General features: G+C 43.1%; 1 protein-coding gene across 1 annotated transcript; it reads right to left on the reverse strand.

Moving 5' to 3' along the window:
• Positions 1-143: 143 nt before the first annotated feature.
• Positions 144-9,714, reverse strand: PPP1R14D (protein phosphatase 1, regulatory (inhibitor) subunit 14D). The gene is made up of 4 exons (XM_008570248.1): positions 9,385-9,714; positions 871-954; positions 667-699; positions 144-461 (listed from the first exon to the last, which is right to left on the reverse strand). Exons 1-4 carry the CDS (start codon positions 9,640-9,642, stop codon positions 396-398), a joined length of 441 nt encoding a protein of 146 aa, XP_008568470.1. The 5' UTR covers positions 9,643-9,714; the 3' UTR covers positions 144-395.
• Positions 9,715-9,818: the final 104 nt, after the last annotated feature.

Below are 9,818 nucleotides of genomic sequence, written 5' to 3' on the forward strand. Positions count from 1 at the left end.
TCCCCCCCCCCCCCCCCCCCCCCCCCCCCACCAAAAATTTTTCCCCCCTTTTTTTTTTTTTTTTTTTTTTTTGGCAGCTGGCCTGTAAGGGGATCTGAACCCTTGATCTTGGTGTTAATCAGCACCACATCCACACTCCATTTAGCTGGGGCTCCTAAAGGTATTATCCACTTGGCTGCAAGGAAGGCCTTAGGCAACAGCCATTTCTGGCTCCCAGGGAGCCCCGCTGACAGAAACTAGCTGTGACTGCATGTATACTAGGGGTGTACAAATGTCTCTTATTGTCCTCCACGATCCTTGTCTGTGTCCCAAAGAACTGTTACCCTGTCAGCCAGGATCCAGAGGTTCAGGGCAGGTTTGGCATGCTGAGACTGCTGAAGATATTCTCTCCAGGCTTATTTCTGAGGCCGACTGAGTCTCCGGAGTTTCTTGAGTTGATTGAGCAGCTCAGAGATAAAGGGCTGAGGAAAAAACAGGAGTGAGATCAAGGCATGGGGCCACACCCACCCACCACACTGCCTTTCCCAATCTCCCCCTGCCTATCTCCTCAGAGCCAGGGGAGGGAGAAGAACCCAGGGCCAAGCCTTCCTTTCAAATACTCCTCTTCTAGATCTGCCTCCCTCACTGGGCCTCCTCTAACCCGAAGACCAGCAGAACATCCCTTACCTCTGTGGGGCGGGGGCAGTTTCCAAGAATGACCTAGGTAGAAGAAAGCAGAGAGTGGATCCCTGATTCAGTCTTCCGAGAATTCTCCCATCTGAATTAGTTCTCCCCACTCCACCCAAGGAGGCAGAGCCTGGGTTCCTTGGCTCCCCTTCGTCCAAGCCTAGCCCTCAACCCTTGGTTCTGGGTCCCAGCCCCCCATCCTACCTCCAACTGAGACTTCTGCTCCTCTGTGGATAGTTCCATGAGAGCCTCCAGGTCAATCTCAGGCTCAGAAGGGTCTTGTTGATCCTATTTAGGAATCATATGGGGCTCAGAGGAGCCAGACCAGCTGGTACTGGACTGAAGGTTACTACTGTCAGGGACTCAGCCCATCTCTCTCTGATTTCCCACATTGCACTTCTCACCTTGCTCAGAACACGCATTCATTTTTCCATTCAACAAATATTTACTAAACACCTACTGTGCTATGTTTTACCTGAAACAGTGCTAGCATTCTTTAAAAAGAGTGTCCATGTTTAATGTCAAAAACTATATACGTTGTTGGTAGGAATGTAAGATGGTGCAGCTGATTTGGAAAAGTTTGGCAGTTCCTTAAAATGTTAAATATAGAGTTATCATCTGGCCCAACACTTCCACTCCTAGGTCTGTTCCCAAGAGAAATGAAAACAAAATTACACACAAAAACTTGCACATGAATGTTTATAGCAGCATTATTCATAATAGCAAAGAAGTGAAAATAACCCAAATGTCCATCAACCAATGAATGGATAAATAAAATAATGGCATAGCCATACAATACTATTCGGCAATAAAAAGGAACAAAGTACTGATTCATGCTACAGCATAAATTAACCTTGAAAACATGTTACTGAAGCCAGTTATAAAAGGCCATATATATGGTTTAATGTGTGTGAAATGTACAGAATAGGCAAATCTGTAGAGAAAGGAAGTAGATTAGTGGTTAGTTAGAGCACGGTGTTGATAACACCAAAGTGGAGGGTTCAGTTCTCTGCACCAGCCAGCACCCTGCCCCCGCCACCAAAACAAAAAAAAATACAAATAACTCCTAAAACTCTCAGTTGGTTAGAGCACAGCCTTCTAAAACCAAAGTCAAGGGATGGGATCCAAATACCGGCCAGCTGCCAAAAAATGAAAACAAAAACAAAAGAACTCCTAAAATTCAACAAAACAAGACAGCACAATTTAAAAGTGGACAAAAGAAGAAAAAAAAATTTTTTTTAAAGGATAAAAAGTGGGCAAAAGATCTGAACAAACACCCTACCAAAGACGATATACAGACAGCAAATAAGCATAGAAAAAGATGCTCAACATCGTATGTCATTAGGAAATTGCAAATTAAAACAACAATGAGGGGCTGGCCAGTTAGTCATCCAGTTAGAGAATGGTGCTGCTAACACCAATGTCCAGGACTCGATCCCTGTACCCACCAGCCACCAAAAAAAAAAAAAAAATGAATGAAAGAAACACCACTATACATGTTAGAATGGCAAAAATCCAAAACTCTGACAACACCAAATGCTGATGAGGATGTGGAGCAAGAGGAACTCTGTTTTTGGTGGGAATGCAAAATGGTACAGCCACTTTGGAAGACAGTTTGGCAGTTTCTTACAAAACTAAACATATTTTTACCATACAATCTGCCAAAAGCACTCATCGGTATTTACTCAAATGAGTTGAAAACATGTCCACACAAAAATTTGCACACATGTTTTATAGCAGCTTTATTCCTAATTGCCAAAACTTGGAAGTAACTAAGACATCCTTCAGTAGGTAAATGGATAAATAAACTGTGGTACATACAGACAATGGAATATTATTCAGTGCAAAATCAAACGCTCAGCCAGTGAGCAAACCGGCCATCCCTATGTGGGATCCAAACCCGTGGCCTTGGTGTTACCAGCACCGCACTCTACCGAGTGAGCCACAGGCCGGCCCCATCAAGGACTTTCTTAAGTGAAAATGACATGGTGGTGACAGACACAACTACTAGCACAGTTTAGTGCCACTTTCTTGATTCGTGCTAAAGGCTACCATTGCTTTTGCATCATCAGCGCAAGTCAACATAGTGAAAAAGGCAAACAATGTCTTATTTTTATTATGAAAATAATCATGGAATCTCTGAAAGAGTACTGGGAGTCCCCATGGATCTCCAGACCACGCTTCGAGGCTGCTGTCTTACCCTTCTTTCTACTGGTTCTTCAGTTTTTACTAACTGATTTAAGTCTTTTAAAATTATTGAATTCAGATTAACCCTAGCATTTCATATGTGATGGTAATATCTTTTGCATTTGTGGGGTGGGAGGGGCGATTGGGGAAATAGATGTATGTGTTTATATAGTTGAATCTAAAGGTATTTCCAGGGCCGGCCCGTGGCTCACTCGGGAGAGTGCGGTGCTGATAACACCAAGGCCACGGGTTCGGATCCCATATAGGGATGGCTGGTTCGCTCACTGGCTGAGCGTGGTGCTGACAACACCAAGTCAAGGGTTAAGATCCCCTTACCGGTCATCTTTTTAAATAAATAAATAAATAAATAAATAAAAATAAAGGTATTTCCAGTTTGGGTTGCTTCTTTCTTTCTTTTTTTTTTTTTTTGTAGCTGGCTGGTACAGGGATCTGAACCCATGAGCTTGATATTATAAGGCTGTGTTCTAACCAACTGAGCTAACCGGCCAGTCCTTTCTTTTTTTTTTAATGCTTAGCAAGTTCTTTTTTTTTTTTTTCTGGCAGCGGGTTGGTTAAGGAGATCTAAACTCTTGACCTTGGTATTACCAGCACCATGTCCTCCCAAGTGAACTAACCATCCAGCCCCAGCAAGTTCTTCTTATACTGACTTGGATAAATATTTTATAATCACGTTTACATATTTTAGTGACTTGAGAATTTCACCTTTTCCATTTCATTATTTAATCCTTTCAAATCTATTCAACAAGTATGTATACAGTGACTATTATTTACGTGGTGCTGTGAACTTGGGAACTTTAGTGAGTAAAATGAAGATCCTGCCTTCAAAGAGCCTACATATTAGTGGCAGTCAAGGAGACATAATAAAGACAGATGTGATAAGTAATTAAGTCATGTAATTTGTTTAACAGTAAGTGATATTTGGGAAACTTTTTGGATGATGGAAATGTTCCTTTATCTTGATTAGGGTAGTGGTTACCTATGGCAAAATGCATCCAAATGTACACTTCAAAGTAGCAAATTTTATTCTATGTCAATTATACTTCAGCACAATTGATTTTGTAAAAAAAAGAAAGAAAGAAAAAGAAATGGAACAAAAAGAAAAAGAAACCTTACTTACCTTCTCATTCCTCCCACTGCCAACAGGTAACTACTGTTAAGACTTTTGGTCCTTCCATACCTTTCACCCTAAGCTCAAGACTTTCCATTTTGCTTCCTTGATCTCTAGTTTGTTTTATTCCACACTCATTCACTTAATGCCTATTTATTAAGTGCGTGCAATGCACCAAGCATTGTGATGAGTGCTGGGGCCATAACAGCAAGACAGACAGGCATGATTGTGGCCTTGAAAAGCTTATAGTTTCCTGAGGGATACAGACAAGTGATAAGCACCCTGATGAGATGCTGTGGAGCAAATGATAGGGGACCCTAACCAAGCGTGGGGTTCAGGAAGGCTTCCTGGAGGAAGTGATGTCTAATCTGAGACCAGAAAGGTAAGTAAGAGTTAATCAGATATTTATGCTCTGGTCATGATGGAGTAACAGAGACCAGATTTATTCTCACAACTAAGTAACTAGAAAACTAGACAAAATACATGAACAAAATCTTCACACATTGGGCAACAGGTAGCTCAGGACTGTAATCCCAGATAGAAGGTGAAATGAGAGAAGTAGACTCTATAACTGCCCCAGATTTTTTCCTGGAGGTAACTTCCAGACCACAGAGAAGAGAGAGAGATCCCAGGCAGAGCATAGTGGTCTTGCTAAATTGATGTGACAGAGATCTGATTTCAGGAAGGTTGAGGTGGCTGGCAGTTGCTGGACAAAATTCTGGAAAGGAGGGAGTTATGGAGAAAGAGACCTCCAGAAATCTGCATAAGGGTTCTCTTGAACTTTTGTTCAATATTAAGATGCAGGGCCGGCCCCGTGGCGCAATTGGGAGAGTGCAGCGCTTGGGTGCGCAGCAGCGCTCTCACCACGGGTTCGGATCCTATATAGAGATGGCCAGTGGGTTGCGATCCCCTTACCGGTCACAAAAAAGACAAAAAAAAAAAAAAATTAAGATGCATATTCATAGAGTAAAACTTCACAAGACCAGATATTATGAGGCACTGAAGGCACAGAGGTGAAAAGTTCCCAGATCTCACACAGGACTGGGAGACAAATCAAGTTCCAACCTATCAGAGTGGAAAATTATTGTTGATCATACAGGAATTCAGTAGAAACCTCAAAAGGGTCATGCTTTACTAGGGGGGTAAATTATTCCCTAGATTAAAGGCTACATTCAAATGGATCAAACTGAACCACAAGTAACTTAACCGCCAACTAGAACAAAGCCTAACACTCTTTAAAAAAAGGTTTTTGTTTTCGTTTTTTTAAATCCAGTTATTTAACATAAAATTCACGATGTTCAATATCCAGTCAAAAATCACTAGTTGTGCCAAGAAGTAGGAAAATGTGACCTATAAACAGAAGAAAAATCAGTCAATAGAAGCAGACCCAGAAATGACAGAGATGATGGAATTGCAGACAAGGAAAACTTGAACATAGTAATGAGAGAAATGGGAGATATAAGAAAGAACCAAATGTAGCATCTAAAGATGAAAAACACAATATTTTAAATGAAAACCTTACTGAATTGAATTAGCATATTTCAGAAATATATGCAGAAAAAATCTCATACTACAGAAAAAAAATCAGTTGAAAATATTACAAAAGAAACTAGCTAAAATGAAGCACAAAAGGAAAAAAAAAAACCTGGGGCAAAAAAAAAAAAAGAACAGAAATGAGCCTTGGTGACCTGTGGAACAATATCAAGCAGTCTAACATATGTGTAATTGCAGTATCAGAAGGTGGGTGGTAGTTCAGAATAACTCTAATGATTAGAACTCTGCCTATAAGGGGCTGACTGGTTAGCTCAGTTGGTTAGGACTTTACCTGTAAAAAAGTATCAGTCCTGCCCCCAAACTATTGTTATATCATTTATGATATTAAATATATATAGGCCGGCCCGTGGCTCACTCGGTAGAGTGTGGTGCTGATAACACCAAGGCCACGGGTTTGGATCCCACATAGGGATGGCCTGTTTGCTCACTGGGTGAGCGTGGTGCTGACAACACCAAGCCAAGGGTTGAGATCCCCTTACTGGTCATCTTTTTAAAAATAAAAAAAATTAAATAAATAAAAATAAATAAATAAATATATATATAGTGAATGTAAGGTATATATATTACAGAGAATAAGATTGCCACTCCAGTCTGGTGTTGAGAATATGAGCTCATATCATAGTCCAAATATTCTTTCCTTCAAGCATTTTTCAAAATTCTCAGAAAATAAGCAGGTACACAAAACAACCTCTACTGAGATGAACAAGTGTGGTAAACTTATGACTCTATAGCACATATGGTGGTTTCCTGCCAGATGTTGCCTTATTTGACGCCTTCTTTTACCTTCACTTCATACCAAGGCCCCTTTACTCCTTCCTGATCTCTCCACCATGGAGACCAGCAATGGAGTAGGGCTCAGATGAGCTAACACATGTTTGTTTCACACATTCATTGACATACTTTTTTAAAGCTGAAAGTTTAATAGATTGTTACTTACAATGTCACCACATCAAAAGAGCTGCATCACAATGCCAGCTGCTAAGGGTTGGCTGGTTAGCTCAGTTGGTTAGAGTGTGATATTGTAACCCCAAGGTCAGGGGGTTGGATCCCCTTACAGGAGAGCTGAAGAGAGCGAGAGAGCGAGCGAGAGAAAGCTGCCACGAGGAAAAGTTACTGTCACAGAACCTACAGGGAAGGAATGTTTTAAAACCTGGGGTGGTCAACAATGTTCCCTGTAGAGGTGTTCATTCAATTTAGCCCAAGGCAGTGATTGGTGATCTTGGCCAGGAATCTCAATAAACTGGTGGGAGCAGAAGCCAGATATCAGCAGATTGAATGGAAACAGTAAAAAAAAAAAAAAAAGCAAGCAAAGGATGTGAATGTGGACAGATCCTTTAAGGAGTCTGGCTATAAGGAGATAAGAAATAGAGGATGGTAACTAGAGGGGAGCATGTTGTTGAGCCAAGGTCTTCTTAAAATAGGAAAAACTCATGGGTGTTTAAGTCCCTGCTTAAAAGCCAAATCAACACTCTACCTCTGGACAATAGGAGCTCCAAAGCTCTAGTCTGTTTGTATCCCCAGTCTTGGTTCTTCTGAAGACCCCAAACCAGGCTGCATGCCCAGGGAGAAGAGACAGGGCCCTCCAGCAAAGGAAGGGTGGGTCTGAACACGTAAAGTAAACAAGTAAAGGGATGCTTCTCTAGAACCATTCCCAGTTGTGCTATCCAGGGTGGGCATGTGAGGTAAAGCCCTGGTGGGTGGGGAGGAGTCCTATGAAGGTAGAACTAGAACAAGGTAAGGCTGGAGACTGTGTTGCCTTGACCTCTCCCCAAGAAGACCAACCACCTGGGGCTTCCCCAACCACTTAGCTGCTTCCTGCTAAAAAGAGCAGGGATTGGGAGAGTAACTGCCACCTGGCACCTTTGAACAATTGCCGTGGCAACCACAGCCAGGTATTTTATTCCAGTCATTGCCTGGGAGCAGTCCTCCCACGTGTCCTCTTTTCCAGTGTTATGGGCTTATTACTATGACACTTTCCCTCCCCTGACCTTCATCTTGCAAAACAAGGTTGTTTGGCTACTTTCTTTCTCTGATACCCGGAAGGATTTGCCCTGGGGTGTCTGAAATAAGAGATTTTTCATGTAAGTGCACAACAATCCAAAATTGAAACAGATCCAGTGCAGAGAGTGCTGGAAGTGGTAAGTGGCAGTGGAGGTATCCTGCAAGGTTAAAGCAGACAGACATCTCCCCACCCTCCAGGAGTGGGCACAGGATACTGCAGGGGACATGGTCAACACCTGGACCAAACTGACACATGACCCAGTGAGCTTTAAGACAGAGTGGGCCACTTCCATCATTCTTCCCACCCCTATCCAGAGGACCACTGACAGCCTTTTCCTGTAAGAATCACAGGCTCTTGCTGCCCCAAAAAGAAAAAGATAGGACCTAAACCGAGAAGGAAAAGCAAGGACCATGTATTGTGGAGAAGGAGGATTCCTGGTTCTCTGGGTTGGTGCATTGGCCACACATTAGAACCAACTGTGAAGCTTATAAAAAATGTCTCATGCTTGGGTCTCACCCTAGTAGATTCAAATTCAGTTGAGGTGGAGTGGGGGCATTGAAATTTTTTCTTAAGCGTTTCAGGTGTGGAGAACCACTGGCTGCTTGATTAAGTGCCTAAGCTCTGCAGCCAGAGCTCTAGGTGCAGCTCCTGGTTCCATGGCTTCCTAGTTACTCAACAGCTCTAACTCTCCATTCACTCTGCTGTAAAACAGTACCTACCTAATGGAGTCGTGAGGAGCATTAAATGAAATAACATACATCAGTACTTGGTATTGTGCCTAACACATAGTTAAGTGCTCAAAATGTTATTCTTGTTCTCAGAGAAGTGGTTGTTACTGCTCTAGGATCCAGATTGGGAGGAATCTTTTTTTTAATTTTTTAATTTTTTTAATTTTTATTATTATTTTTTTTTAAAAGCTGACCAGTAAGGGGATCTTAACCCTTGGCTTGGTGTTGTCAGCACCATGCTCAGCCAGTGAGCCAACCGGCCATCCCTATATAGGATCCGAACCCGTGGCCTTGGGTATTATCAGCACCGCACTCTCCCGAGTGAGCCATGGGCTGGCCCTAGATTGGGAGGAATCTAAATAAGTGTCACTTCTAGTGACCAGGGGCCAAGACCAATCCTTTTCCCATGGTGGGTTGAGGGCAGTCAGGCAGAGCCAGGGCCAAAGCTAGACCAGGTCCTGATAGTAGTACTCACCTCTCACCCTCGGTTACTCTAACTTCTAATCCAGTGCTATCCATTCTGAGATGATGGGAATGTTCTTTATCTGTGCTGACAATATGGTAGCCACTAGCCACATGGGGTTATTTAACACTTGAAATGTGGTGTAACTGGGGAATGGAATTTTTAATTTTATTTAATTTTAATTCATTTAACATTAGTTACACGTGGCTGACAGTTACAATATTGGACAATATAGCTCTAGACATGTATGTGTGTTGAGAAAGAGAGTAAATAAAGACACAAAATAAAGAAAAATAGCCTGACCAAGCATATTCCCTTTAATTATCTCATTTAAGCCTCAAAAAGTCCTACCAAGGAGATATGACTGGCATTGATGGCCCCATTTTATAGGTTAGGAAACAAAGTCTTAAAGATGTTGCAAGACTTGTCCAGATCACAAGGAGAGTTAGAGGCACAGCCAAGACCAGAGGGAGGCAGATTTCTGGACTCCAACCCCACACTTCCTCCTTACACCTGTGGGAAAAGCTGTCTCTCCATGGCAGCATTTTGCGTGAGCCCTCCAGCTCCTCTGCAAGCTTCCAAGCAGTCTCTCTCTCATTCCCACAGCTGGGTCCCAGGCTCCCTATCTCCTCCCACCCTCCCCCATGCTACCCACCTGGAAAAGCTCCTGAATCTGAGCATCCACCCACTGCTCCATCTCCAGCCAGCGCTGGAGCTGCCCCAGGTCATACTTCACTGTCAGCCGGCTGGATCTCCGGGACCTGGACACCTTGGAGGGGTCTGAGTGGGACTTTGACTCTGAGTCCGTTGATGATGTCCTCCTCTTCCTCTCAGAAGCCCAATGGACCATCTTACTTGTGTTCTCCCCATCCGGGTTGGGAGATGTGCAGGAAGCAGGACTTGAAGACAACATGGAAGGATCGGCCTAAGCAAGGAGCTGGGGAAAACTGCCAGTCAGAGCAAAGGCACAGAGGGAAGTGAGAAGACAGAGAACAGAGGGAGAGGCCAGCAGGGAGGAAAGGAAGGTGGGAGGAGAGCCAAGGCTCCTGGGGGGGGGGGGGGCAAAGATCAGCAGGCCTTTGTCTGGGG

Source organism: Galeopterus variegatus, unplaced genomic scaffold (assembly GCF_000696425.1).
Source record: "Galeopterus variegatus unplaced genomic scaffold, G_variegatus-3.0.2 Scaffold583, whole genome shotgun sequence".
NCBI lineage: Eukaryota > Metazoa > Chordata > Mammalia > Dermoptera > Cynocephalidae > Galeopterus > Galeopterus variegatus.

Coding starts and splice junctions, on each gene's coding strand:
- PPP1R14D (XM_008570248.1), bottom strand. CDS start 9,642: ATGTTGTCTTCAAGTCCTGCTTCCTGCACATCTCCCAACCCGGATGGG. Junction 700..870: donor AGCAGAAGTCTCAGTTGGAG/GTAGGATGGGGG, acceptor TCTTCTACCTAG/GTCATTCTTGGAAACTGCCC. Junction 462..666: donor ACTGCCCCCGCCCCACAGAG/GTAAGGGATGTT, acceptor TTTTTTCCTCAG/CCCTTTATCTCTGAGCTGCT.